Source organism: Onychostruthus taczanowskii, unplaced genomic scaffold (assembly GCF_017590055.1).
Source record: "Onychostruthus taczanowskii isolate IOZ18803 unplaced genomic scaffold, ASM1759005v1 scaffold151, whole genome shotgun sequence".
NCBI lineage: Eukaryota > Metazoa > Chordata > Aves > Passeriformes > Passeridae > Onychostruthus > Onychostruthus taczanowskii.
In genome coordinates, this window is record NW_024498697.1 from 503910 (window position 1) to 531908 (window position 27999).

Genomic DNA, 27999 nt, shown 5'->3' on the forward strand with positions numbered 1-27999 from the left:
CAGGTCGGACGGGGCTTGGAGCCACCTGGGATAGTGGGAGGTGAGAGGATGTAACGAGATGATCTTTAGGGTCCCTTCTAACACAATCTAGTCTGGAATTCTAGCAACAAACCACCCACCTTTTTTTTTTTTTTTTTTTTTTGAGGACAACAGCTCTGAGGTCTGTTCACAGCACAGACATGTGGGTGCATGCCAGCACAAAAAATGTGTTTCAGGATAACTGTCCTCACTGAGCAGCCTGGCCACAGCCCCCCCAGCCTGCTGGGCTCGTTTACCAGAAGGATTCAGCTCCGTGCAGACAAACAGCTCCTGCAGCAGCAGCAGCAGAGGGGCTGCAGCACTGGGAGCTGTGGGGGGATCCCCAGAGCTCTGCCTGCCTCACCCCTGCGCCTCCCAAGGCAAGACTGAGCAGCTCCCAGTGCAGCAAATCCCCTACAACGGGACAGAGGGAGGACAAGGGACTGTCTGCTTGGAAGGAGAGAGATGCCAGGCTGTTCAGCAAAGCCTGGGATCCGTCCAAGTTAGTGCTGCCTCTTCAGCCCCAGAAATCACACAATCCTAGAATATCCTGGGCTGGAAGGGACCCCCAAGGATCATCCAGTCCAAGCCCTGACCCTGCCCAGACACCCCAGCAATCCCACCCTGGGCATCCCTGGCAGCGCTGTTCAAACCCTCCTGGAGCTCTGGCAGCCTCGGGGCTGGGACCATTCCCTGGGGAGCCTGGGCAGTGCCCAAGCCTCGCCCCTGACTTCTCCTGAATCTCCCAAACCCAAGTTATACAGCAGAGTGTAATCAGACCAGGCTCCTCTTCCTGGAAAATGTCTCATTCCGCATCACCATCTTGTTCTCTGGGATAACACATCAAACCACCAGCAACGACAACAAACAAATCTTTTTTTTCAGTTTTATTTTTTTCCTGTGAAAATGCAGGTCAAAAACATTAACTTCAAGAAATCACAGTTTTATAAAGTGTCATTCATTCCATCGAAACTCCTCGTTCCAGCACCTTCCCCCACTGCCCAACGAGATCCTCAGCTCCACCTCGCCTCACCAGCAGCGATTTTTCCAGACTTCCGGAAGGAGCTGCACCACAAGAGCCATCTGTGTTTATCACTCCTACTTGTCCTCCCCACCCTGAGCTGGGGTTCTGTCCTAAACACTCGTTATGAAACCTGACAGTTCCAGCCAAATTTGAACAAGGATAATGCAAATCTTCCCCGACTTTCTGCTGTCAGTATTGCCTTCATCTGGAAGCCGGGTTGTTTGTGCCTGTCACAGCAAAGTGACAAGCCAAGGGAAGAGGAAAGTGTCCTGGCAGCAGGAGAGAGCCAGGGAGAGCTCAGGCTGGCTGGCAGCACAGCCTGGAGATCGTCCCAGGGGAGAACCCCAGCTCAGGGACTGGGAAGGCACCCATGGTTTGTGGGGCTGCCGAGGTGTCTGTCCCCAGGCAGGGACTGTGACACCACTTCCCACCCTGAGAGCAGTGACACGGCCAAGCTGCCTGGGCTGGGAACCTGCAGCCTCACTTGGGCACTTGTGGTGGCAGCAAAACAGGACTGAAGGCTTTGGACAAACCAAAGAGGGCGAATCCTGGCTAATGCTGCTATGAGGGTTCTGGGGAACACAGATGTCTCCATGGGCCCTGGGAGCACAGACATCTCCATGGGCCCTGGGAGGACATCCCAGGCCTGGGAGGGCTCCCTGTCCTGGTGCAGGTGGCCTGAGTTCAGGTTAATGCTGCAGATGCAGAGCCCAGGAGTCCTGCAGACAGTCCTGCTGCTCCCTGCCTGCTCCAGGGCTCAATCCCAGTGCCTAGGCATGGAACTGGATACCAGCACACTGGAGCATCGCCCAGGTGACAGAGGCACAAGGTGCAGCCTTTGGGATGGAACCCACAATGCTTTGGGATTGACACATCATCACACACTCACAAAAACAACCAAGTTTTCCTCCTGTCCCCTTGGAGGAAGATCAGGAAAGGAGCCAGGTAGGCACTGAACCTGTGCTTGGGAGCTCCTGGGAACCCTGGAAGAGGCACTTTGATCCCTCCTGCTCCAGAGCTTAAACTCTTAGTAGTTTATGGCATCTGAAAAAAGAAATTGAGCCAACCTCCCCCTTTCCCCACTCCCTCCTGGAAGACATGTGCATAATGTGTTAATTATTTACTAAAAAGACTCTGAATGTGGCATTGTAGATATAATTAGGTGCCTATTTTGGACAATGTATTAAGTGCTTTAGAACAAAAAGTGCTATAAAAACTATACCCAAAGTGGTGACAGGTTTCATTTTTCTTCATGAGTTCCACTTTCCTATTACATCATTCTTATTACAAACTTGAGTTTTCTGATCAGGGATGTCACTGTCTGGTGGAGCAAAACCAGCCCATGTTCTGGGAGACCAAAGGGAAAGAGCATCCATTATTTAAGGACTGCTGCTCCTCAAAAAGGGAGGCTCAGAGTTCAGCTTTTCCCAGCTATTTTCTAAGTGAACTTCCATTGGGAAGACTGCCAGCACTGCTGCCCCATTGTGTCTCCCAGACCAGCACAGATCTGGCAGAGCCCACCTTGGCTTTTGGGAGCTGCTGCTCTGCCCAGGCTGGATGCAGAGCTCCTGCTCAGCTGCAGCCTCAGAGCTCTGGGAGAGCCACAGCCACAGGGAGGGACTGTGATTCCCAGGTGTGCCAGGCCTGGCAGCAGCCCTGAGCAAGCACACTCGGAGCTCACACCTCCCTCGGGATCTGCTCTGGGATGGAGAAGGAAGAACAACACCCACCCACCTGAACTTGACCTGTGAGGTTTCAGTATGTTCCAAACATTCACAAATCAGTAAAAAAAAACTGTTTGAAGCTTAAGGCATTCCAGGCCTAGCTGCTCATCCCACTCAGTGAACCCAGTCTGAAGTGAGGGGAGGAGTGGGAAGCCTTGTGAGGCCAGGCTGAGCTCACAGAACTGGGGCACTGGGTTGGACTGGGAGCTGGGACAGAGATTTTTATAAACTCTGCAATAAAATTCAGCCCTGCCACAGCTGACAGAGCTGATGTCCCTTATTCCTCCAAGGATGGGACAGTGCACCTTAACTCCCACATCAGAGGTGGGAACAGGACAGAGGAACAACCCCTCCACCCTCCCACCATGGAATTCTGTACCCTTCTCCTGCCCTGCCTGCCAGGGACACCAGAGAGAGCACCAGCTCCTCTGAGATGTGCAGGTGGGAGCTGCAAGCAAAGATCTTTCTGGGAACAAAGTTCTTTTCTCATTTAAGAATGAAGCAACTGCGAGGAAGGGTGGGAGGTGAAACCAAGAGCCAGCCAGTGACTGCTGTGGATTCTCCCCATGCAAAAGGCTTGAGGTGGAGATGATGCTCCCCAGAGCCTACAGAAATGTTTTTTCCTCCAGCTGGAAAGAAGTCAGCCAGTTCCCCTTGGCACAACTAACCCCAGCTACACTGAGGGCACCCAACCTCCTCCTCTGGGCAAGCCCAGCAACGACCAACCTCACCTTGGAGCAAGAGCAAGAGTTCTCACCCAATGGTTCTGCTCTCCTGAAAAGCATGACCTCCTTCCTCTGAAAAACCAGGAATTTCCACCTACCATTCTCAAGCTCTAACACACCCAAAACAAGCAGTTCCCACTGTCCTGGGGAATATCTAAGCTCAGGACATGTCTTGGAAGTGAATCAGAGCAGCCAACAGAAGCGAGGCCCGAGGGCAGCGAGCTGTGATCCTGCTGCAGCACAAACACCAGCCACTGCACTTGGTGCTCCATGGCAGGGGAGGTCAGAAGCTTTTGCAATTCCTCCTTTCACAAGGTGCAAACCTCCAAAGCAGGCGGGGCCTCAGGGCCTGTTCTCCAGCTGGCCGTGCTTGACGCGCCAGGCCCAGCTGACGCTGCAGTCGGGGGCCAGGGTGCACTGCAGCTCGATGCCAGAGTCAGGCACCTCCATGTTGTAGTGCACGGGCTGCCCCTCCTTGGTCACCAGGCTGAAGGCAGGCACGGGGATCTGGGGAGCAGAACACACACAGAGCTCAGTGACACTTCCAGTCTCCTCCAGAACATCACACCCCTCTGTTCCACCCGGCTTCCCAAGGCAAGAACAGCTCCCAGGGAGGGGCTCGTGCTTGGCAGGAACATCCTGAACTCCTCTCATAAAGAAATGCCTCGGAACTGGACTGGGCAGTGCCCACCCTGATGCCAAAGTGCCTCCCCGAGCTCTAGGCCATGGCTGGGGGGTCCTGAGCTCCCAGTGTTTGGGCACCTGAGCTCCTCTCCAGGTATTTTGCTTTGTGATGTCCACAAGAACAGAGTCTAGAGAGAACCAGCACCACTGGAACATTTTCTGGACTGGTGCAACATCTTTTAGAGACAATCCCATTTTACACTGAGATGAGTCACAGTCCCACAGACACTCCAGAGTTTTTTTCAGGAACAACCAAAGCAGCCTACTGTGAGGTTCACAAGAGTGCTTCAACATCTCCAACAGAACAAGTTGGAAGCACCCCAGCCAAACACAGCTCAATTCCCTGAGCTGATGCTACTCCTCATGATGAAAAAGCTATATAATGATTCTTCAGGGAGAGGGGAAAGAGTTTATAATTGAGGGGAAGGATTTTTTTAAGCTGCAGCACAGAATATCTATATTCTAAGATATAGATCCCGGCGGTCACTCTGAAAATTGGCACTGGCTTACAATTCAGCTTTGGTACTAGGTTTAGGCTGGATATTAGGGAAAATTTCTTCACTGCAAGAATGGATAAGCATTGGAACAGGCTGCCCAGGGCAGTGGTGAAATCACCATCCCTGAAAAGGTTCAAAAAATGAGTAGATGTGGCACTTGGAAATATGGTTTAGTGGGCCTGGTGGGATTTGGTCAAAGGTTGGACTTGATGATCTTGGAGGTCTTCTCCAACCTCAATGATTTTGTGAATGATCCAGAAAACATTGTCTGGTACCACACTCACAATAGCAGCACTGAGGTTCTGCTCCTAAAGGTGTCCTAAGGATCCCTGAACCACTCCTGGGTCTCTCTGGCATTCAGGGGTTATGAGGGTGCAGTAGGGAAGAAATTATTCCTCAAATGATGCACTGAACTCCAGTCTGTGTCTCACCTGGCTGCTTATCCCTGTGGCAATGTCTCCCACCTTTGTCCTGTGGAAATCCCTGATGTGCAAATTTTCTCCACTTAGCAACTGGATCTGGATTTTCACTCCTGGAATGCACAAGAGATTCTTTAACTTCTGCTGAGCCACAAGGACCTCACAGTCCACAGCAGAACTGACTGACAAGGCACACACATGGGGAAAAGCTCATTTTTGTCATTAAGGATTTAATTTATGTAGGTCTTTTGCTGAGCATGGAGCTTGCTGCAGACAGCAATGACTCACAGAGCAGAGCTGCATTTAGCAAGAAAGCAGCAGAAGGGATGTATTAATTTGCACAATATGCCCTCAAAATTCTGGGTAGATGTTTGTGGTTATAAAACATTCCTTGCATATGGAAGCTGCATGAAGCAGGGCACACAGGCTCTGTGTGTTCAGAAACTTCCCTGGATTTTACTGTACAGACCCATCTGTGACTGGGGTGGACTGGGCCTCCTCATAACCCATCTTTAGGTGGGGTCTGTGCTGGCACAGCAACTGAAGGACAAAAGGAGTTCAAAAACTCCATATCCAGCTTGTCTAGACAGTGAGAAAGTGATTGCTGGCCATTTCTCCCAGCCGAGGGGATGCAGACCCACCGTTGAAGCAGCTGGGGGTGTCCGTGGGCCGGCTGCGGCTCAGCAGGTTGTTCCAGCTGCAGCTCTGCCCCTCTGCCTGGCTGTTCCAGGAATGGATCCCAGAGCTCATGGTGTCCCTCAAGCTGTGAGAAGCCTTCATGGAGTTCTGCAGGAATAAGCACAGGTTTGTCTAAGGTTCTGAAAGAAAATGAGCTGGCAGGAGATGAGCATTAAAATAAGGTCAGGAGGAAAAAGGTGGAAATCTACAGGGATTTAAGGCTGGGCCTTAGTCAACATTTATGGGCCATCTGGGAAAGGGAATGGATAGCAGTGCAACAGTGTGCAGACATTATCAGTATCCTCAATAGTTAAATCAATAATGAGCTGAAAAGCTGGGTGAGAAAAGAGGGGTTGTACTGACTGGCAGGAGAATTAAGCATCAGTTAAAATATTTGTCACTTACTGACCTTAGAAACACCCAGGAAAAACAATTAACTGTACAAAATCAACCATAGACCCTATGCTGCTGCACTGTTGGGAAGGGTCTCTATTGTCCCAGTCAATCTGACACCAGCAGATGTCTGAACCAGTCAAAACTAAGTTAAAGGTATGGCGTAGGTGTTAGTGGGAAAAACCAAGCAGAGTCAGATCCCACACTGCACACTGTGTGTGTCAACAGCTGAGCTGAGCAGAACTCCCTCAGTCCTCCTCAAAAAGCACTGGAAGACTGAGAAGAGAGAGGGAAATAGGACACAAAGCTGCTCCCAATCAGAACCGACTCCTGCAGATGCCAGGATGCACAAACTGGGGACTCAATGTCTTTGAAAACTGTGATTGAAGGGCTTTTGTCCTTCCCTGGTCCAACAAGGCCTAGTCAGTGTTCCTCACTGGTATTCCCTACCTTAGGAACACCAGAGAGAGCAAATCAATCTAACTGAAATTAGTAAATGACTAGGACTATGTATTCATTACTATCAATGGGTTAAAATAAGTTCATGGAGAATAGATCTATAGGCAGAGAATGAATATCCAAGATTTGGGTCTCTGTTTTCCTGTCCTACTCTCCTGGTCTTTCCCCAAACTTCTCACTGGTGGCCATGGCCAGGAAGAAGACCCTGCACAGCTGCTTGGTGCAGCTCCTATTTCCATCACTGCTTCCCCAGCTCCCTTCTCCTGCACAGACAGGGTTGAGGCTGCTGAGATTCTCTGTATCCACACACTTGAAGCTTCTGGTGAGGAAACAGCACAGGAGAGCCTCTGGAGGAAAGGATCCATGCTGGACAGGGAACCAAAGCACAGCTACAACCCTCAACACCCCACTGGGCATGAGCAAAGCTTTCTTCCCAAGGTGCTCCCCAGCAAACTGGGTGTCAGCAAAGGTGAGAAACTCCAGATTTTAGCTGGTCACAGCTTGCAGTTTTCGCGAGGGGACCAGCCAGCCACCCCTCACCCATCCCCACTCACCTTCTCACTGGCATCTGACACAAAGGGGCTGTCAATGCTGAGGCATGAAAGCATTTGCTCTTGCTCTTCCAGAGAGTAAGGCTGGGAAAGGCTGTTCAGAAACAGTTCTGCAGCAAAAGGAAGAGAAGGGAGACATTTCCAGTGTTTTCCTCCATGCCTTCCTGCTCTATTCACAGCTCTGCAATTAATACCCAAAGCTTCTTCAGCAATATTTAATGAACATTCATATTGGTGCCAGCAGAGCCCAACACATAACTCTGCCATGCAGAGGCCACAGGGCACTGTGACACAGGGAAACTGAGCCAAGTGGGGATGGATTGTACAACAACATGAAAAATAGCACCCAAAATTTACCAGTTCTTGCCCATTATGTCTCCTGTGAGATGTCACTTTAGATCTATCCACATTATCAGGGAAAGCACAAACTCATGTACTCAGCTCTCATAAGTATCTGGAGGTTTGTACTCCCTTATCTGGACACAAGTACTTACAAATACTGCAAATACTCCTGATAATAGCCAGATATCCCATACATAATCAGCTCTTACAGCGCTGCTAAGACCCAAAGCTATTTGAGAAAGAAGCTGCCCATCAGCAACACCTAAAATTCCTCATTTTTCTGACACAGTTACAATTCAAACCACTCTCTTCCTAATTTCTTTCAATTCACTCAAAAAGACTAGAAAATATGGGAGAAAAAAAAAAGTGAAATGTAGAGTTATACTGGGGCAGTGGAACTGGACAAATCACTGATTTCCACACTGAATTTACTGCTGGTTTTCAAACTCTGGATTGCTGTTGTAACCAAATTCTTTGGCTGATGGCTGTAGGTCTTCCATTGCCCAGGACCAAACAGTTGCAGGCTGATTTTAACTGCACTGCTTTGCTTGACATCTGCCATTCCTTTATTTTTATCCTGGCTTAGCCTCAATTTAAAAAAACCAAACGTTTGAACCTAAAATTGCAGATGAAGTTGGAATTCTGACACTGTTTACACAGTGCAAACAAGCACTGAAAGAGGCTGCTTTCCAAGAGGTTCCTGCACCTCTCTCAGAAGGTTCCCCCCTGTTCAGGAGGAAGGAAATTCTGTTCACTCCCTTTGTGGCACATTTAATTGGTTAAGAACTATTAGTTTTGGTAGTTTGAAGGAAGTTTGAGCAATTTGTGTAACGAGAAAGGAACTATGAGCAAAATGACATCCAAGCTAAAAACCCAAAAATAACTGTCAACAAGCCAAGAGAAAGCAGCTGTATTTTTATCCTGCTCTCAAGCAAAAAGAGCTGAATTCCTCCCCCAGCTCAGTGCTCACCAATTTCCAGCTGCTGAAGTTCTTGCTCTGAAATGGTTGTGGCTCTCTCCACGTGGCTGCAGCTCTTCAGGGGCAGAGGAGTTGAGGAGAGGGGTGGGGGATCACAGGTCTCAGGTAACTCCTTGCCCTCATTCCAGTGGGGTCCCTCAACCTCCTCTGTTTGCTCCAGAGATGGAGGTGGTAGGACTGGGCTGCCACAGGAAACTTTGACTGACAGTTTTGGGTCAGAACCAGTCTCAGAAACTGGGCTCACTGTGGGGGACAGGGATGTCTGGGCACTGTTTTCCTTGTTCAAAGATAAATGTCTGGGCTCTCTGTATTCACCTTTCCAGGGGCTTCTCACACCTCCCACTACAAGAAAACAAAACAAAACAAAAACAAAACAAAAACAAAAAAAAGGGATACAAACATTATCAAATAAAGCAATAAAAGAGGGAAAAGCTTTCCTTTGCTGTAAGAATTTTTGAAGTGCATTTGCTGCAAAATTTCCAGCTTCTTCAAAAGATAAAACCAGACCACCTCCACAAATTCTTGCTGTATTACAGAACCACTCAGCAGGATTAAGTTGAAATGAATTAGTGATGTGTCAGGGGCAAGACTGAACCACAAGTATGAGTTACAGCTAAGGATGCAATAAACCCCTGCTTGCAGTTGTGCTGCACACCAGGTTCTCCAGATGCAGCTGATGCTTCAGCTGACAGGAGGCCTGGCACAGCACCTGAGCAAACCCACGGAGAACTCACCTCCTTCAGCAGAGAAGGAAAAAGAGCATGTAGCAGCACACAGGAAATTATAATTTATTTGGGTGACAAACACTCGGCTGCAGGCAGAAGCCATCAACTCAAAATATGCATCAATGCTGTGAAAATGATATACTGGACAATAAAATAGACTGGCCCTTCCAAAAGGAACAGCACCAGCAGCTCTCCCAGTGGGAATATGAAGGTACAGCCACATCACTTATATCAGGACATTTCTACCTTCCTCGAGTGCCACGCTGGTCTTAGTTTTGAGCTCTGATGCAGATGCCCTCTGCAGAGGCTCCTTCTCCAGCCCCAGCTTAATAATCTCAGCAGTGAGAGGGTTGCAGGAAGGTGGAATTTCCCTCACAGGAGGCGGCTCTTTAGCGATCTGTGTAACAAACAGGAAGTGAAAGAGGTTAGACCAGAGAGGCTTAATTTGATTTCAGGAAGGTTCTTCCCACCCCAACAGCGTTTCCAACTGAAATGAAAGCATTAAGTGAGACCTGAACAGTAATTTTACTGCAGCTGAATGGCCCAAAAATCACACCCAAGTCATGAGCAGGGCATGGAAGAACAGCCCAAGCAGAGCAAGCACAGGGAATGCTCAGCTCCTGTCAGATGCCCAGCTGGCTCCCAGCCATCCACCCCGAGGTGAGTGCTCCCTGGCCAGCAGTAACAAGCTCTGGCAGCTCACTGCAGAGAGGCTGGGTCACTCACCTTCAGGCAGAGAGGGTGGTTGTAGTACTGGGTCCAGGGGTGGCAGCCATTGAGCATGTGCAGCATCATACAGCAGCTGCTCCACACGTCCACCTTGGAGTCACAGCGCTTCCCCATCACCACCTCCGGGGCCATGTGGGTCTCTGTGCCAGGCACGTAGTTCCCTAAAACCATCCAGGAGAAAAGTCACTGCATGCAGGCAAGGGAACTGCTCCAGTGCCACTGGTAGGAGGCCTAAGGCAGAATCCCTCTCTTTTCATCTAAAGTGAGACATGTCAACTTCGTAGGATGGAGTGGTTTGGGTGGGAAGGGACCTCAAAGTTCATTCAGTGCCACCTCTTGCCATGGGCAGGGACACCTTCCACTGTCCCAGGCTGCTCCAAGCCCCAGTGTCCAACCTGGCCTTGGGCACTGCCAGGGATGCAGGGGCAGCCACAGCTGCTCTGGGCACCCTGTGCCAGGGCCTGCCCACCCTCCCAGGGAAGAACTTCTTCCCAGTATCCCATCTGACTCTGACTTCTGGCAGTGGGAAGCCATTCCTCTTGCCCTGTCCTTCCAGGCCATTGTCCTAAGTCCCTCTCCAGCTCTCCTGGGACCCCTTTAGGCATCGGAAGGGGCTCTGAGGTCTCCTCTGAGCCTTCTCTTCTCCAGGCTGAAGAATCTGAGCTCTCTCAGCTTTTCTCCATAGTGGAAGGGCTCCACCTTAACCCAAAAAGCAGTATTGTGTGCTCTCAGCAGCTGTTCCCTCTCAGACCCATCCCCTATACAGAGAATAAGGGTAAAACTTCCCTTTCAAGCAAATCTGGGAGGCAAAACGTGAGCTTGACTTTAAAAAACCTACCTTCTCTTTCCACAGCTGCATGAAGAAGCATGGTTAAGTTTAATTGTCAAAAAAAAAAAAAAAGAAGGAATTTTGCTTTAGTGGAGATCAGGACTCTTCCCCGCTATTTAGTGAAGTTACACAACAAGTCTGAGTAGGATTTTAAAGTTACAGTGTGGTTTCTTGCAGGGACAAAATACTGAATGCAGCATGCTGATATAATCTTACAAAAACCCTTCTAGCCTGGGAGAGAAGGACCATCACCTCCCAAATTTCAGGTCATTTTGTGGGATGCTGTCAGTGGGATGCCTCACAGTAATACCAATAAATAAGACACCCCAAGCAGTTGCTTGCAAATCAGCCACATGTAAATGTTCATGACAGAGAATGAGTCAGAAGGGCAATTCCTCAGAAGAGCAGCAGCAAAACCTCACCTGTGACCAAGCACTTTCCCAGCCCATCTGGGTGCAGGTGAGCAGAGTGGCCAAAGTCACACAGGAGGGCCCTGCTCCCATCGGCCGACAGCAGCACGTTCTCCGCTGCCAACGAGAAGGGTTCCATTAGTCTCCTCTGCATCAGGAGATGGGAAAAACACTCAAAAGCACACACAACTACAGTTTTCTAAGCCCAAAGGACTTATATCTCCTGTCACTGGCTTAAGCAAGTACAGAGCTGTAATTATCTCTTATAAACTACCAGTTGCCTCCCCTGGAGATTCTTGTAGCCCAGTGGTGGGCCAGCCTGGGCAAACAGCTTGGCAGACCCATGGGGTGACAAGGAGAAGTGACAAATATGATACTCCCAGCAGTCTAGAATCATGGGAAACTAATTTCAAACATAGATCTGAAAATCTAGTAAGTAGATCCCATAACTTAAGTAAGTAATCCCATAATTTAATCTCCAAGCAGTTTTCCTCTTCTAAGAAAAGGGAAGAACAAGGTACTTCAAACACTTTCCTACCTTTGACATCTCCATGGAGAATGTTTTGAGCATGAAGATACTCCAGACCCTCTAACACCTGGCCCAGGTAGCTGAGGGCTCTGTCCTCTGGCAGGCAGCCACTCTGTTTAATGAGCTGCCCTAATGAGCCACCTAGGAAGGAATCCAGGGAGTTCATGTTATCTTATTTTTAAATTTTCCCCAGCATCATTAGCATTCCTGGTTGTTTCCATTGAAAAAATGAGATTTTCCAGGTCTGACAGCACTTATCTTCCACACATGGCTCTGTTCCTTTTGTTTATTGAGTTTTTGCTGCCCACAAAAACAGGCCTTGTTCATATGGTTTTTTGCTTAGTGTCAGTTTGACAGTGCTGCTTTGGAGCAAAAGCAAGTGCTCTGTGATCAGAACAGGCAATTCTCGGTGTTACTGACCACCACTCATTCTTCACAGCCTGTTTTCCATGGTTCTGGCCAGAAAAAGACGACCAGGCAATGGAATCATCGAGGTTTGCTTAGACAGCCAGGGCAATGAGCCCCACTGGTGGCCTGCAAACCACCAGGAAGCACAAACCAGCCCCAGATATGTTTTACTGTGAAAAAGACACACCTTGAACTGGAATAACGCAGGGCTGGGAATCACTCCCCCCACAGCAAACCCACTGCAGGGATTACCCACACCCATCCCAACCCACTCGGGAATTCACACCAGGAATATCCTGGATGCACTGAGGAACTAACAGATTCATACTGGGGCAGGAGGAAAAGGAGGTCAATGTGCACTGGACAGTGGCAGCAGTGCTTCCACGGTCCCCTGCTCACCCTCCATCAGCTTCATGAAGATGGTGACCCAGGGACCCTCCTTGACGGCGCCGTACAGGGGCACCACGCTGGGGCTCGTCACAGCCGCGCACGTCGTCAGCTCCTCGGCACGGAAGTGTTCCACCTGCACCTACAGGAACAGGGAGAACTGAGCCAGTGCTGGCATGGATCCTCACACAACTGTCCCTCCCTGTGGCTGTGTGACAGCAGAGATGGGTTAATTTGGCTTGATGGTCTTGGAGGTCTCCTCCAAACTTAATTCTGTGATCTTCCCGAATAGAATTCAGGGAGTGCAGCCAGAAGTGGGAACGCTCGGGATGATAAACCCTCATTGTCTAAGAGAAGTGAAAATTCATCACAGGAGATGCCAGCTTGCAGTAACTCCAGATTACAGCTGAGGACAGGTACCCCTCAGGAGGAAGGTAATTTCTGTCTCAGTAAAAAGATAATATTGACAACTGAACATTCTGCTTTTATGAAAGAGAGGGAAAAAACACCTGGGGATGGTACAAAACTTGGCAAAAATTCAACTCCCCCAAAACAGGAGGGAATACAAAATATGTCCACCAGCAGTGATCTGTATGATCACATTGTGAGATGGTGCTCATCCTGCAAATGGTTAAAGAAAAACTTTATTTGCTAAGTTCAGCCAAACTAAATAAAACAAGAATTTGCTGAAGTCCAGAAGGAAAACATGAGTCATGAAGATTCTGGTGGGAAAAAGATGCATCATGTTTCTTCTCTGTCAGCAATCCAGCTATAGCTGGTTTCCTTTCACCTCAAGAATTTGGAGAGCAGGTGCTTCCAGCACCAAGTCTGGCGAGAGAAGGTGAGGTAGTGGCCTCCTGTCACAGGGAGGCAGCAGGAACTGGAGATAGCTACTCATGGAAAATTAATGGAGCACAGAAAAGTGTCCAATTTGCATATTAGAACTCTCTGCTTTCAGAGTGTGATCTAAGAAGATGCTTTTCTGATGTAAAGAAGGATAATTTATCCTTCAGTAATTAAGGGGGGAAATGACATTTTGAAAGATTTCAGCTTCTCCTACTTTCATGTTTCCCTTTTCAGCACAACCATCTTCCTTCCTGAAAATACACCCCACAAGGAACAGCTATTTCTCCCAAGACTGTGGATTTGTCAAATGGATAATAGATTTAAATAACTACACACTGACAGGAAACAAGCTGGTTGTGTCACCACAAGATTTCACACCTGAACTGACAGGATGCAGAACAGGAATTAATTTTCTACATGCTTGAGAGATGTTTGTTTCTATAGCTGACAACTGAATTGTTATGAAATGGTTAAATAAATACACACACTGGCTTGTCTTGCCTCTTACATGTTTCCACAGGGAGCACAGCAAGCTGGGCCCAGTGTGAATGGGGGGAAAATGAAAATTTTAAACTGGAAAATGAAAGTTACAGGTTTTTTTGCACATAATATTTTTGTACTCAAGGCAAACACTTCCCACACAAAGTTTTCTAGTGAAGTAATGTGAGAAACATCAGTTCACAGAGGTGATGAAAGTATTCAATGTAAGTTCAAATAAAATAGTTTACATTTTCCTCATCTCCTTGTCTGCATCCCTGTCTGCATCCCTGAGGCCCCCACAGCAGCCCACAAATCAATGCCCTGATCCAAGTTATATTCCACACACTTCCTACATCATGTGACAATGGCATATCCTGGAGTACAACAGATTATAGTGCCAGCTTCTGGAAAAACACACATCCCTTGCTGCATCTGGAACAGCATCACCTCAGAACAATGTGCCAGCATTGCAGCTGACACTGAGGAGATGAAAGCTCTGTTTTCAGATCCTACTGACTGCCTTGGGTTTTTCCTACTTTATTCCTTTTTCAACAATGAAATAAATACCTGCCATGTAACCACTTACAGCAGACATGGTTTCAGATAAGAATAGTCAGATAACAGACAACCCACGCAGCTGTTGCTGCCCTGCAGTCACTCACAATCATTCAGAAAGCTCTACTCTTGCCTCAGCACCCAGGATCCCTTTCAGCACACTTTAAAGCCAAATGAGCTTTTTTCTGGCTGCTGAGCTTGGCCCCTGTGCACATACAAGTCCTACATCTGCTTCTCCGCCTGCTGCCGCCCGAGTTTTTCTTTGGACACAACAGCAGCACTTCACTGTGACAGTACAAGGTCCTAAAGAGAGATTTCTCTCTATGTGCTGTCTTGTGTCCTTCTCTCACACAGAATTACCTTCTTGGCAGCACACTGAAATCCTGTCTGCTTGTCCTCTATTTTGTACACCTCCCCAAAAGAGCCAATGCCCAAGGAACCGTGGCACTTGGTCCAGTGAACCTCTTCTCGGTACTCGTAATCCACCGCCTTCAGCTTCTGGAAGTCCAAACAGAAAACAAGATGAAGCAAGGAAAGAGACAATTAAATTTTGAGCTGCACAGACAGGGATCAACACTCTCAGAAGCAGCACAAGGACAGATACACAGCACCTCCCCAGAAATCTCAGTACAAGATTACTTCTGTCACAGGCTTGGGATACAGGATCAACCTACTTGATTTCTGTGGGCTCTGTTGGATCTAACTGAATGCACCCCACTGTAGTAAATAAAGAAAGGCCACCAGGATTTGGATGGCTTTGGAGCTGTGTTCCTTCCTTCTCACACAGGACATAACTACAAAGCTGAATCTACAACTAATCCACATTCCTGTGACTAAATGCAGACACTGTGTGAAAGCTTTTCTGCAGTCAGTAGATGGAGACTGCCTTCGGTGTCAGTGTGAACACATTCAGGCAGGTAAGGGACACCTTGAACTCCACAGACTACACTGACAGGGTCACACTGACCCCAGGGAAGTCCTCCAGGAGGACTTTAAGCTGTTGAGAGAGAACTGAATTCAGAAGAAGTGAATCATGTCCCTAGGATTCAAATGCATTTCTGTGCCCAGGCCCTGTGGGATGCTGCAGGAGCTGCTGGTCCCAGCAGAGGCACAGACTGGCCTCCTGCACCTCCCCTTCTGCCCAGCCATGGTTTCTGTCACACTCCAGCTCCTTCAGAGCCAATAAATATTGCAGCCTGGCTGAACAGATTAGGCTCTTCCCCAGCAAACAGAGGACATGGTTGAAGACTGACTAAGCACAGAACCACTGCTCAGAGACAGGCCTGCATGTCTGGTGACTGAGCACAGCATGGAGCCAGCAGTCTGAGACAGGCAGGGCTTTAATTCCTGCAGAAAACAGAGCAGCTTCAACCAGATCCAGAACCATTCAGAAATTACAGTTTTAGAAGCAAGCACATGGATTCAGATTATCCCTCTCCCAAAGCCCAGGAGAAACTCTGCCTCCCACACCCCAGAGTGGCTCAGATCACCTCGTTCAGCAGCACGCCTTCATTTTCACTTGCTTCATGGAATTGTTCCTTCAGCTCCAGCGCACCTCCTCTCCACGTCTTGGCCAGGCTGGCTAAATTTTGTGGTTCACCAAAACTCACGCTCCCCTTCAAGGCATCTACCAAATATTCTTCCACAGAAAGCTTGTCTGAACTGGTTTGCACAGACTGGTTGATGCATTTGGTGAAATTATATTCTAAGTTTAGGCCAGATAAGTGACTGTCTTGATAGTTGAGGTCACCATGGAAGTATGTGTCCAGAGCATTCTGCTTCATGGCATGGAGAGGAGTGTCCACATGTGGGAAATGGGGGGGAAGGATGTTGTAGGGAAAAGGATGGAGAGTCTCAGGCTGGGGAACAGTGTCCCTCTGTTTCCAAACGTGATTAAGGCACTGAATGGGGCTGATCAGCTTGTGCAGTTCAGTTTTGTACTGGCTCCTTGGGGAATGGAGTTTGCCCATGGACAAAGGGGCATGGGCAGGCTTCTCAAAAGACAGTGGATCATAGCCCAAGTCCTTGTTAAATTCAGGAACCCAAAAACTGTTTCTGTAAAGATTACTTTGGTGGGATTCATCCTCCTAGAAAACAAAACCAAACAGCTGAGCAGGAACCTCAGTACAGACACCAAAATTCACCCAAGAGCAGTTAGGAGTTTGCAGGGACAGTACAAAAGGAAGATTCTCACCTGAACAGGAATTGGGGTGCAGCTCTCCTGTTCTGGAGTTCTTGGACTTCTCCTGCCAGCAGCCACAGGTTGTCCTTTCAGCTTGGATCTTTTCTTGTGCCGTTTCTTCCTGGCCCTGCCCCGGTGCCTCCCTCTCCAGGTGGGTGCCATCCTGCCCTCCGTGGCATGGGCCACATTGTTGGGGATGTGCTCGAGGCTGTCCGAGCGGCTGCTGGGAAGCAGAACACAGCAGGGCTCTGAGATGGGGCAGTGCCAGCACAGCTCACATGGCATCTCCAAGCCACAGAAGGAATATTAGAAACTCTGCTAACTTAACAGAGAACTAAAGCACAACTTCTTGCCTTCCAACAGGATAAGTTCAAGGTCCAGGCCCAGCAGCACCTCTGGCATTGTATAAAAAGAAATGTCAGGGTGTGGGGGAAGCAAAACATTGAAGTATCCCCAGGATTTACAAATTCTGGAAGAACTAGACTGGAATGTAGAGTCACAGAATGGTTTGGGAGGGAAGGGACCTTAAAGCCCACCCAGAGCCACCCCTGCCATGGCAGGGACACCTTCCACTGTCCCAGCCTGCTCCAAGCCCCAATGTCCAACCTGGCCTTGGGCACTGCCAGGGATCCAGGGGCAGCCACAGCTGCTCTGGGCACCCTGTGCCAGGGCCTGCCCACCTGCCAGGGAACAATTCCTAATTCCCAATATCCCACCTAACCCTGTTCTCTGGCAGAGGGAAGCCATTCCTCTTGTCCTGTCACTCCAGCCCCTTTGTCCAAGTCCCTCTCCAGCTTTCTTTTATGTCTCTTTTTTGAACATAGCAAAGTAGAGGGGAAAGCACTGCATGTCTCTAGGCAGCTCTGAGACAGTTTGTGTTTGATTTCTAGTGAACACAGAGATGATGGATAAATGCAGTCTATTTTAAAAAATATTCAAATTAATAAATGTTTTCATAATAACAATGCCTGCTCTAAGTTGAAGGAAAAGAGCTTTGCACAGAGAAGAGAGATGACTAAGAGCACTCAAATAAAACAGCTTCAAAAAGCCAAAATGTGCTGGCTTGTAAAGTCCAATACTACAACATGATTTCTAAGAATGAGTACAGATATACACAACACTCCAGCTAGGACAGAGAGATGAACTCTCAAGAGGGATATTTGCCTGCAGTTACTGAGGGTCAGAAAGAAATAGTCCCTAAGATTCTTTTCAACCCAAACCATTCTGTGAGTCTATGATTCAATACCAATCATAGCAGTTAGATTTTTTAAAATTAAGTTCCAAGAGAAAACAATTTGATCTTCAAATGAAGCAACTGTTCCATTAACTTGGAAAGTTCTGACACATTTCTCTGCCTTTCCTGATCAGCGATGCAGGGCACATCCACTCTCTCCATCTTTTCCTGATGTCTTAATGCTAAAAGATGCCATAAGTAGAGCTCTTGCTGATGACATCAGCACAGTGCCTTGAGTCTGAATACACAGCTGGTGTGCATCCCAGAAAAACCCAGATCCCACATAAAATCCCTCAGAAATGGGTCACTTTGCAATTCTTCAGATGGTTCATGGAATCACATCATAAAGCCACTGGGCAGTGTCAAACCACACACCCCACAAGGGGTCTGAAACCACCAGGAAACAGGCAGCTCCGAATTCTGTACCCCAGTCACCCATTTCAGGGTGCTGGGGCTGCCTGACAGGGCTCCAGTGCATAAGAAAGCTCCAGGATGAGCCCCAACAGGAAGATATTCTTCATGAAGAACAAGCAGCTCATTCCCAGCTGACTCCAGAAAAGCAATTCCCAGGCCTCCACTTGTCCATCACAAGTGTCACTGTCCCTTTTACCATTTCCAGCTTCTCTGTGTTCACAACTTCTGTTGTTGATGCTGTCATTAAGCAAAGGCTCTCTCATCCCCTTTTATCCTTCCAAGAAATTAAGCTGTTCCCTTTTCTGAGGACTCCTTCTAGCAGCAGCCCAGGTTTCAAACACACAGCTTTTCAGCAGATGGTGTAACAGTTTCAAAAGCATCAACACAGTTCAGTTAAAAAAGATAGAAAATTTCTCCTTGGATCCTTCTACGTCAAGCCTTTGAACCTTAAAAAAACCCCAGTCATTTCAAAACAAATTTGACCATCCAGAAACAGCCAGAAGGCTACAAGGGCAGTAAATCTGCAGGCATTGCCAATAAGACAATGCAAGGTGCTTCAAGTGGTTTGTGCCTAAACTTGTATTTTTTCCTGATAGGAAGATGTTTTGGGAGAGACACATTCTTACCAGGCCTCAGAATGAAGAGCTAATTCCAACAGGAGTGCTTTTGGAAAAATATTTTAAGTGCAGAGAGCCAGGGTGATTTGGAACAAGGACAAGTAAGAAAACAGCAGTAAAGAGGGGTGTTTGTATTAAGAGGTCTCTCACCTGTAACGTTTACTGTGGGCAATGAAGGATCTCTCTGATAAAGTGGGGCTGAACTCCTGACTGTTTTCACCTGTGGGAAAAAAAACCCAGGATCATCACTTGTCTTAAACCAGGCAAAGTCTCTCCTAGTAACAACTGGACTCAAACAGCTCTAGCACTGTGCTAAGTGAGTGATCCAGACAATCACTGCACAGTCATGTCACACCACCCACACTGCATTCTTCCTCCCCCACAATTAGGAGGCTTCCCAGCTATCTCCTGATCCCCCAGCTCTTTCCCAGATGACAGCTTTACTTTGGTTTCCTCCTCTTTATCCCCTCTTTTAAACCCCTTTCAGAAGTCAGCTAAGAACAGGTGACCCACAGGACACAGATCTGGTCGAGGTGCACAGGCCTCATGCTGGTCTGTTATTTATGCTTTATTCAGTGGATGCTGCCACATTATTAGGAGATTTCATGAGCTTCCTAAATAGAGTCTGGGATGTGTCATCAGCTCCACCCCACATGGGATTACAAATAGATGTGGCCTCAGCTCTCCAGGAGCGCCGAGGGAGTGAAATCTCATCCCTCTTTACACATTCCTTTTTCTCAATGAAGCGCAGCCCGCCCTGCTACTCACATTCTGCTTGGGCAATAATAGAAATTGATGCACAGCCTCCTTCTGTTTCTTCTTTTGCTGTTCCTCTGGTGATTACATCATTCAGGATTTTCCACTGACTGTGAAAGATGACCTTCTTTGAATCTTCTACTTTGCAAACACTGCTCTGTTTTTCACTCACTGTCTCCTTCAGCCCCTCAGCAGCCGTGAGCTCCTTTTTGTGCTTGACGGCTGGATCAGGAGCTCCTTGGCATGCAATTCCCATCACGGCCATTTCCCAGCTTCAGGGAGACACTGAGCAAGAACAGGAAAACAAAACACTTGTCAAAATCATTCACAGACAGAAGCAGCTTCAAGTTCATAAGAAACAGGAGGCTCCTGAAGGTATCATAATTAACAACTGAAATCAAGGTCCTGACCATGTTTTGAGCTGGAGAAGAACCCTGGAGTACCAGTCTTTCATTTCTGACTTGGACCACTGAAGATCTGAATATTCAACACTCTCATGACTGAAAGTATGCAACCACACAGGTTTCAGAGAAATTTAATTCTTGTTATACTCCCTTAAATATAAACAGTGAAACAAAGGAGAAGAAGGAACTCCCATATCACTAATCAGGAAGAATATTCATCCCCAGAAAAAGGGAAGACATGAAAGTTCTCCTAGAGTGCACCTGGGGGGAATGACACTGTGCTCTCACACCACATGAATGGCCATAAACCCAGCTAATTCCTTTTTATCCTGTGCTCAGCCATCCTCAAAGCTATTCCTCATCCTCCCTCAATGAAGCCAGGCTCGACAGCCAAAATGCCCTTCCACAGATCCTTCCTCAGTGCCCTCCCTCCTCTACATCACCAACAACTTCTGCAATCGCTGCTCAAGCCCATCAGAAGTGGAGCTCTTACAGAGTCAGGATCCATGGAAGTTGGTGTGGGATAGAGGACAGTGATGGTGCTGGAACAGACCCCTCTGCCTGCGAGCTGGGGAGGGGAGCAGCACTGTGAGCTGACCAGGAACACAAATGGAGCTCCAAACAATTCCCAGCACAGGGGGAGGTGGAAGAGAGCTGGGCATGGAAAGGGAGAAAGCATAAACCAGCATGGAAGCAAAGCACTGAAGGGCAGGATGGGGATACCCAGGGGTGAAAATGTGGAGAGTGAAGAGTTCCCCACAGCACGAGCCCCTGGGAAGTACAGCCTTGGTGTAGCCCCTGATCCCCTCACCTTGGATTCTGGAGAAGTTAAACCAGGTGTTTGCTTACAAACCAGAATGTGCTCTGTTGCCCCTTAGGTGCAGAGAACCCTTCCTTGTGCCAGTGTAAAACCTTAAAATGAACATTTCCACCCTTAAACAGCCCATGGAAGTTCAGAAACCTCGGGCAATCTACATGGGAGTTAAGTACCACAAACCCAGGACAGGACAAGGAGGTTCATTTTAACAGAGGCCAGGAAAACAGATATCAGCACCACTACAGGAGAGCACCTTGGGGCTCATCAGCTTCAATCTGCACAAATCTTTCTTCTTTTTTTTTTTTTCGTCTTTCCCTTTCCTTTTCCTTTTTGCTTTCCTTTTTCCCCCACCCTGAGCAGCTGCTTGGGGCAACAGGACATTTACTCCAACAGGCTCCTGGCAACAGAGATGAATCAAGAAAATGACAAAATGAGTGGGTGCTCCATGCCTGAAGGACCACCAAGGAAAAGAGGAGGCATTTGGGAGCCAAGTGCATGAACCTTGGTGCTGTGAGTCACCTAACAACCTGGCAGGTATACAAGGAAAGTCAACAATGACCACATTCAGCGGCCAAACAGAGAACAGCTGCTGTGCAAAAGAAGTGCTGATGACAGTATCCCACTCATTACGGCCGTCCCGCTCCCTCTCCTCTACAGAAATTATGTCAATTCTCAGTGCTGTAAAATAATCCCTTGGAGCAGCAGGAGCAGAGCCTGCCAGATGACTAACCCAGCCACCAGTGACCAAACTGACAAGTTCAGAGTTATTTTTATCCTCACTCTCTCCTGACTTGCATTAACTCTGTCTCTCCTTGCCCTCCCCTCACCTTCAAGGTCCTTCAGGGCAAGCCAATGCCCACTGCCAAAAAATACATAATTCTACAAGTCCCTCCTTGGCTGAGTCAAAGGAGAACAGAGACAGGGGAGAAACAAAACTGCAAGTCCTTGTTGCCCTCTAAAATGGCAAAGAATAACAAGGAAACATAACTGAGATTAAAGTCAACAAAGCTCTACCTCACTTGCAGACTCAAAGAGACCGAGGCAGCAATTGTGAGCAACGGCCTCGACCCGGGCAGAGCTCAGGCAGTTTAATGTGTGACTCAGGTCTGTGGGGCTCTGCAGGACCAGAACCTGCATGCCCAGCCTGGTTTAACTGTTGCTGCACAATTTTCAGTCCTTGGAAAAGTCAAATGCCAACTATTTTTATGGTGTGTACAGCAAAGCATGATGGCAGAAGCTGTAATTAAAAATAAGCAATCAGAACTTTTAAATAGTTTTTGGAGTGTAGCTTCTGCCTGGGGAAAAGGAGGCTCAGGGGAGACTTTTATGGCCCTCTACAGCTCCCTGACAGGAGGCTGAAGCCAATTGAGGGTTGGGCTCTGCTCCCAGAAAACAAGAGACAGGACATGAGGAAATGGCCTCAAGTTGTGTCAGGGGAGGTTCAAGTTGGATATTGGGAAAATTTCTTCACTGAAAGGCTGGTCAGGCATTGGAATAGACTGCCAGGCCATTGGTGGAGTCCCCATCCCTGGAGGCGTTAAAAAACCAAGCAGACATGGCACTTCATGATATGGCTTAGTGGGCATTGGTGGGATTTGGTTGAAGGCTGGACTGAATGACCTTGGAGGTCTTTTCCAAGCTCAGTGATTCTGTGATTCAGAACTGAACAGGCCTGACTCATCTCTGTGCACGTGGAAGGGGGCTAAGAGAGGTGCAAAGAGCTCCTGAGTCCCACGAATGCCGATGCAGGGACTCGGTCTCTGCCCAGGCACCCCACAGCCCTTCTCCAGATAAAGGAGCCTGGGCAGCAGCAAATGGGTACCTGAGGATCCACAGGAAGCCCACTAAGAGCAGGATTTACCCACATGAGACACTCTGGAGCTGTGGTTCCCCTGCCTGTTGACGAGCTCCAGGATGAGCACAGCTTCCTGTACAGACCCAGGGCACAGACAAACAGCACCAGGAGCTTCATGGTCCTGAGCTCAGGGGTGCCTGTGTCCTACCCAGAACTGCTTCTCCTCTCCCTCAGCCAGCTCACTTAGATACAGCTGTAACTCTTGATTTCCATATCCTGGACTTTCTTCCTTCTGTGGACATGTGATGGGCTCGTTATTTTCAAGGCAGAAAGGGGAAGTCAGGTAATGATGCAGGAGATAAGAGTGGATACTGCACTCCTAACCCACAATGGGCTTTTGATACCAGCTTGAAGCCTGTTTGCTCCTTATCTTCACTAAGGGTTTACTCACCTTGGGTTAACTAATGTTAGTTCCCACTGCTGTAAAACAGAAAGTGTGTTTTTACAGAATGAAAACCAAACAGTCTCAGTTGTGCTGTGAAGGCACCGCTCTGGTGGCAGCTCCTCCCTCAGCTAACGTGGGGCAGAAACTAAGATACAGGATAAGGTCACCTGAGACTTGAAGGGAGTCAGAACTAATGAGATACTCAAACACTATTAATGTAAGAGACAACCACGTGCTTGCTGCTCCTTTAAAACCTCCTCCTTCCTTCTCTAAACAAGTCCCTCTTCAGCTCTTCCATCTCAGCTGGAAGTTGTTTGGAGCAGGGACCTCACAAAAGCATTTCTGTGTGTCATGAAGTCGTTGTGAGACAAACTCAGAGCTGGACAGGAGCCATGCAAACACCTTTCCAGCACTGCACCACTCCACAGCACACCACAATATGGGATCCTGCTTGGTGTGCCTGGCTCCAATCCCCATGGACAATGGCTTTTGGGAGAATTTCAGTTAATTTGTGGATCAGCCCATACATTTGGTCAAAAAAAGACTTGGGAAAGAGCTTTAAAATATATGTAAGGTTTCCTAAGTCAACTTCACAGAATGAAGATATTTTCTCATCTGAGTGTACTCATTCAGCAGCAGTTTCACACTGACATTTAGTTGGAAGGCAAAGAAGAACATTAAAAATTATGTTGTCTCAGTGAGGTTTCCCAGTTCCTTATGGAGAGGAGTTCTGTACACAGTGCACTAACTCAGGTTGCCTTTTCAGCTGCTGCTGGTTTGATCAAACACAAGAAGCATTTTTAGCCATGTTGCTTTGCTGACCACCACAACAAAGCAACAGCTGGGAAGAGCCAGGAATTTCTGCATCATTAGAGCAGGGAATGTCAACTGAGAAGAACACCACACACCTCTTGGGGTCCTTCCAGTCCTAACAGCTGTCAGTGAGTATGGCAGAAAGTGCCAAGTCTGTAGCCAAAAGAACCTACACAGGGTATTAGCTGCTAAATCCTTGTGCAAAGCCACCAAACCTTGTCAAGGAGCAGGTTCTTCCAAAGGAAAAAAAAATAGATTATACTTGTTATATGGATGGATCACATTAAAAATCTGGTTTGGGGTCAAAGGCATGTATGTATACATATATATATATCTTATATATATATATATATGCTTTAGATAGATAGAGATATATAGATGGAAGGATTCAAGGCCAGGTTGGACAGGGCTTAGAGCAACCTGAGACAGTGGAAGGTGTCCCTGTCCATGGCAGGGGGTGAAACTGGATGAACTCTAAGGTCCCTTCCAACCCAAACTATTCTATAATTATTTGTACAAGCCCTTCAGACCCTGGGCACCACTGCCCTCCATCCCTGGCTCCTCTCTCATCCCTGCCTCATGGACGGCACTCGTGGGCTCCCTTGCCTGCACACGTTTCGGATGGAACTGAAATTCAGACAGTTCCGGTTTTGGCTGAGGCACTTTAAGGCCTGTTACTGTAGCCCAGGCCTGGGTGGAGATTTAAACTGCTCAGAGCTGTCAGCAGGACAAGTTTCAGTTTTTGTCAGAAGGGACTTAAAAAAACCAGTTGTAGCACTCAACAGCCCCCCGACCTCAACACACACTTAATGCTGCTTTAAGTGCATGTCTAAGGGGGATAAAAAAAATACTTCCCTTGTGTATCTAAGAGCTCCAAAGTGAAAATAAATAGAATGCCTGACTGATTAAAATCCTGGTGAGTCAGAGCAGCAGTTGCTATTCCAGGGAGCTCTCAGCCTTCACCTCCCCTTCGATAACCACTGTGACCCATCCAGCCATTCCAGGGGCTCCTGCACAATCCCCTCTGGTCCCTCTCGTGTGGATCCACAGATTCACCTGAGAAGCACCAGGGAAAGCTAAAAACCTTCTCCCCACAGCACCACAAGCTCCCTGTTTGAAGCACTGCACTATCAGCCCTATGCAGGAGCACGTCACATTACAAACGATAGGCAGTGTGTAAACATGTTCTTTAAAGTGGTTTGATAGTAAATACTCCCAAATCCTCTTTCAGCCACTGGTGTTGCTTACTGTAAACACCAGGATAATGAGCCTCAGTTGTTTTTTTTTAGTTGCCAGACATTAAGATATTGCAATAGTTTGGTTACCAAATCTGCAGGAAAATATTTGACTGGGTTTAATTATCAGCAGATTTCTAAAAGCACCCAAACACACCTTTATCCTCGTTTCCTCGAGAACAGCCCGAGCACAGCTCACCCCTGAACAATTCTTTTCATGTTGCTGAACACATGAACACCACCACTTGCCCAGCGTTTACAAACACTGCCACAAGCCCATTCATTCACAAAATGGCTAGTTTTTCCCAACCCCTTTGTACACAAGGAGAACAGAAATAATCAGAACAAACTTCAGACTGATAAGAGTTTGCTTCCCAGCTGTTCTCACAGAGCTCTCAGGCCACTTAACAACACCATGGCTTTGACAATCCACTCATGAAGTTATTTCCTAAACTACAACAAAATTATACAATAAAGCACCTAAAGGGACAACTTCCAGCAGCCACCACAGACACACCTGAAAATCAATTCTGCCCAAGCAGGTGGAGCCAGGCTGTCCCCAGTTGTTACTTTACACTGCTTTGCACCTTTACACTTCAATCATATTTATAAAATCCATGTAAACCTATGGGGAAACAGTAAGGCTGGGATGCCTTACTGGCAAAACCAACCCAAAAGTTTAGTTAAATTTAGTATAGATAGAAGCAGTTCTATATTATCTTTATTTATGATTGGTCCTGCCAATTCAGTTGTGACTATAAAATCAAAATGTGAACTGATTGGGATGATTTCTAACTGTCCAGCCTGAGCAGACTCTCATGAGACAAACTCCCACATGAACTGTGGAACAGAACTGCCTTTAGGCAAGACAAGGTCCATCTTCTTCAGGGCCCTGATGTCACTAAACCCTGATCAGCAAAGCCCACTTTCCTACAGATGCAATTCCCACATAATGGGAATTGTCTGTCCCTCCATGCATCCTCATCTCCCTCCCCCAGCATCTCCAGACCCCTTCCTGGCTCAGGGCTCTTTTACTCCAGCCAGCTGCTCATCTCAGAACCTGGTAATCTTTCTGTCCTCCTGGCTTCGATCCCTCTGTCTCCACCAACACATTTGACACTTGCCAGCAAAGTTCAAAAGTCACAGAAGGAAAGCTGATTCATGGTCACTTTGCTCCATCCTCTTGGCAATTATAACAATAATTCAGCACCTCATCACTGCTGCAACAGCTCTGCTTTACCCTCTCCCATTTAACACGGAAAGAAGACCCAGGATAGACTCATTAACTTCAAGTTCATTAACTCCAGTGGTGTTGGACCAGAGCCCACAAACCCTTTAGGTTTTCAGTTATGTTTGTTTGTTATGCTCCTTCACAGCTCTCTACAAGATTCAGTCTCTTAATACAGTTAAAATTTAATAGTTAATAGCAAATGACTCATTCCCAAGGAATCCGTTGGCCATGCCAACAGATTTCAACTGAGGTAAAATGCAATAAAGCAGCTCACTACAGACACACTCAATTCAACTATTCTTATCACTAATGTCACAGCACACAAGCGCGAATTATTACTCATAAAAGCCTTTAGAAAGCCAGTTGAAAAAGAAATTCAGACTTTGTTTATAGGTGCTGGTTTCAGACTGCTGTGTCGTACATGTGCGGAGCACTCAACACATGTTTCTAATGTAACCAGTTAAAGCTGACAGGAAGCATCTGAGATCAACCACAGCAGCAACTTATTAATCAGCAAAGAAACATATTAACCTTTTGCCAGAAAAAAAAAAAAAAAAAAGTTAGGCATTTAGTTGTGTCAAAGAGACGCTGGGAGTGAAAAGGACCGGCTGGGTCAGGTGAATTAAGGTCCGGCTCGGTTGTGTTGTGATGAGCTGAGCTCATCTCTGCCTCCTTCTCCCCTCCCCAGGGCCAGGGATCAACGAAGTCCCTGCACCGGGAACCCGGGAGCTCGGGGGCCTGAGGGGCACCGGGAGATCAGAAAGCCGGGCTGCCCAGGGCACCGGGAGATCAGAAAGCCGGGCTGCCCAGCGCACCGGGAGATCAGAAAGCCGGGCTGCCCAGGGCACCGGGAGATCAGAAAGCCGGGCTGCCCAGGGCACCGGGAGATCAGAAAGCCGGGCTGCCCAGGGCACCGGGAGATCAGAAAGCCGGGCTGCCCAGGGCACCGGGAGATCAGAAAGCCGGGCTGCCCAGGGCACCGGGAGATCAGAAAGCCGGGCTGCCCAGGGCACCGGGAGATCAGAAAGCCGGGCTGCCCAGGGCACCGGGAGATCAGAAAGCCGGGCTGCCCAGGGCACCGGGAGATCAGAAAGCCGGGCTGCCCAGGGCACCGGGAGATCAGAAAGCCGGGCTGCCCAGGGCACCGGGAGATCAGAAAGCCGGGCTGCCCAGGGCACCGGGAGATCAGAAGATCAACGAAGTCCCTGCACCGGGAGATCAGAAAGCCGGGCTGCCCAGGGCACCGGGAGCTCGGGGCACCGCGAGCCGCAGGCTCGAGACGGTGCCGGGCGGCAGTGACATCCATGCTCCGAACACCCACACACAGCGCTGCCAAGGGAGCGGCTGCGGCGGGGCCCGGAGAGCCCATCACCCGCTCGGTGCCCCCGCCTGGGCCGGAGCTCCTCACACGCTGCTCCCGCCGGCAGCCGCGGAAGCTCCGCCAGGCCCTACCGGGCAGATGCGCCCCGCGGCTCCCAGACCGAACGCCGCACCCCGGACCCGGATCCCGTCTCCGCGGCAGTGGCCGGGCCCGCACCTACCGCTCCGGCTCGGCTCGGCTCGGCTCGGGCCGGTCCAGCCCGGTGCGATTCTGCTCAGCCCGCCCGGCACAGCCCGGCGCGGCCCCCCAGGCCTCTTCGGCAGCTCCCGCTCACTGACAGGCGG

General features: G+C 48.4%; 1 protein-coding gene across 3 annotated transcripts; it reads right to left on the reverse strand.

Annotated features, from left to right (window-relative positions):
• Window positions 1–890: 890 nt before the first annotated feature.
• Window positions 891–27997, reverse strand: MAP3K14 (mitogen-activated protein kinase kinase kinase 14). Of its 3 annotated transcripts, none has more exons than XM_041398963.1 (16): window positions 27872–27997; window positions 19607–19879; window positions 18989–19058; window positions 16586–16796; window positions 15882–16478; window positions 14752–14889; window positions 12523–12652; window positions 11725–11856; window positions 11199–11303; window positions 9945–10108; window positions 9465–9615; window positions 8485–8835; window positions 7176–7282; window positions 5733–5877; window positions 5104–5204; window positions 891–3998 (listed from the first exon to the last, which is right to left on the reverse strand). In XM_041398963.1, exons 2-16 carry the CDS (start codon window positions 19857–19859, stop codon window positions 3834–3836), a joined length of 2820 nt encoding a protein of 939 aa, XP_041254897.1. In that variant the 5' UTR covers window positions 19860–19879; window positions 27872–27997; the 3' UTR covers window positions 891–3833. The 3 variants fall into 3 exon arrangements, with proteins under 3 accessions (XP_041254897.1, XP_041254899.1, XP_041254896.1); XM_041398965.1 differs by having other exon boundaries at window positions 16586–16793; window positions 27876–27993; XM_041398962.1 differs by having other exon boundaries at window positions 27876–27993.
• Between the last annotated feature and the right edge of the window lie 2 nt (window positions 27998–27999).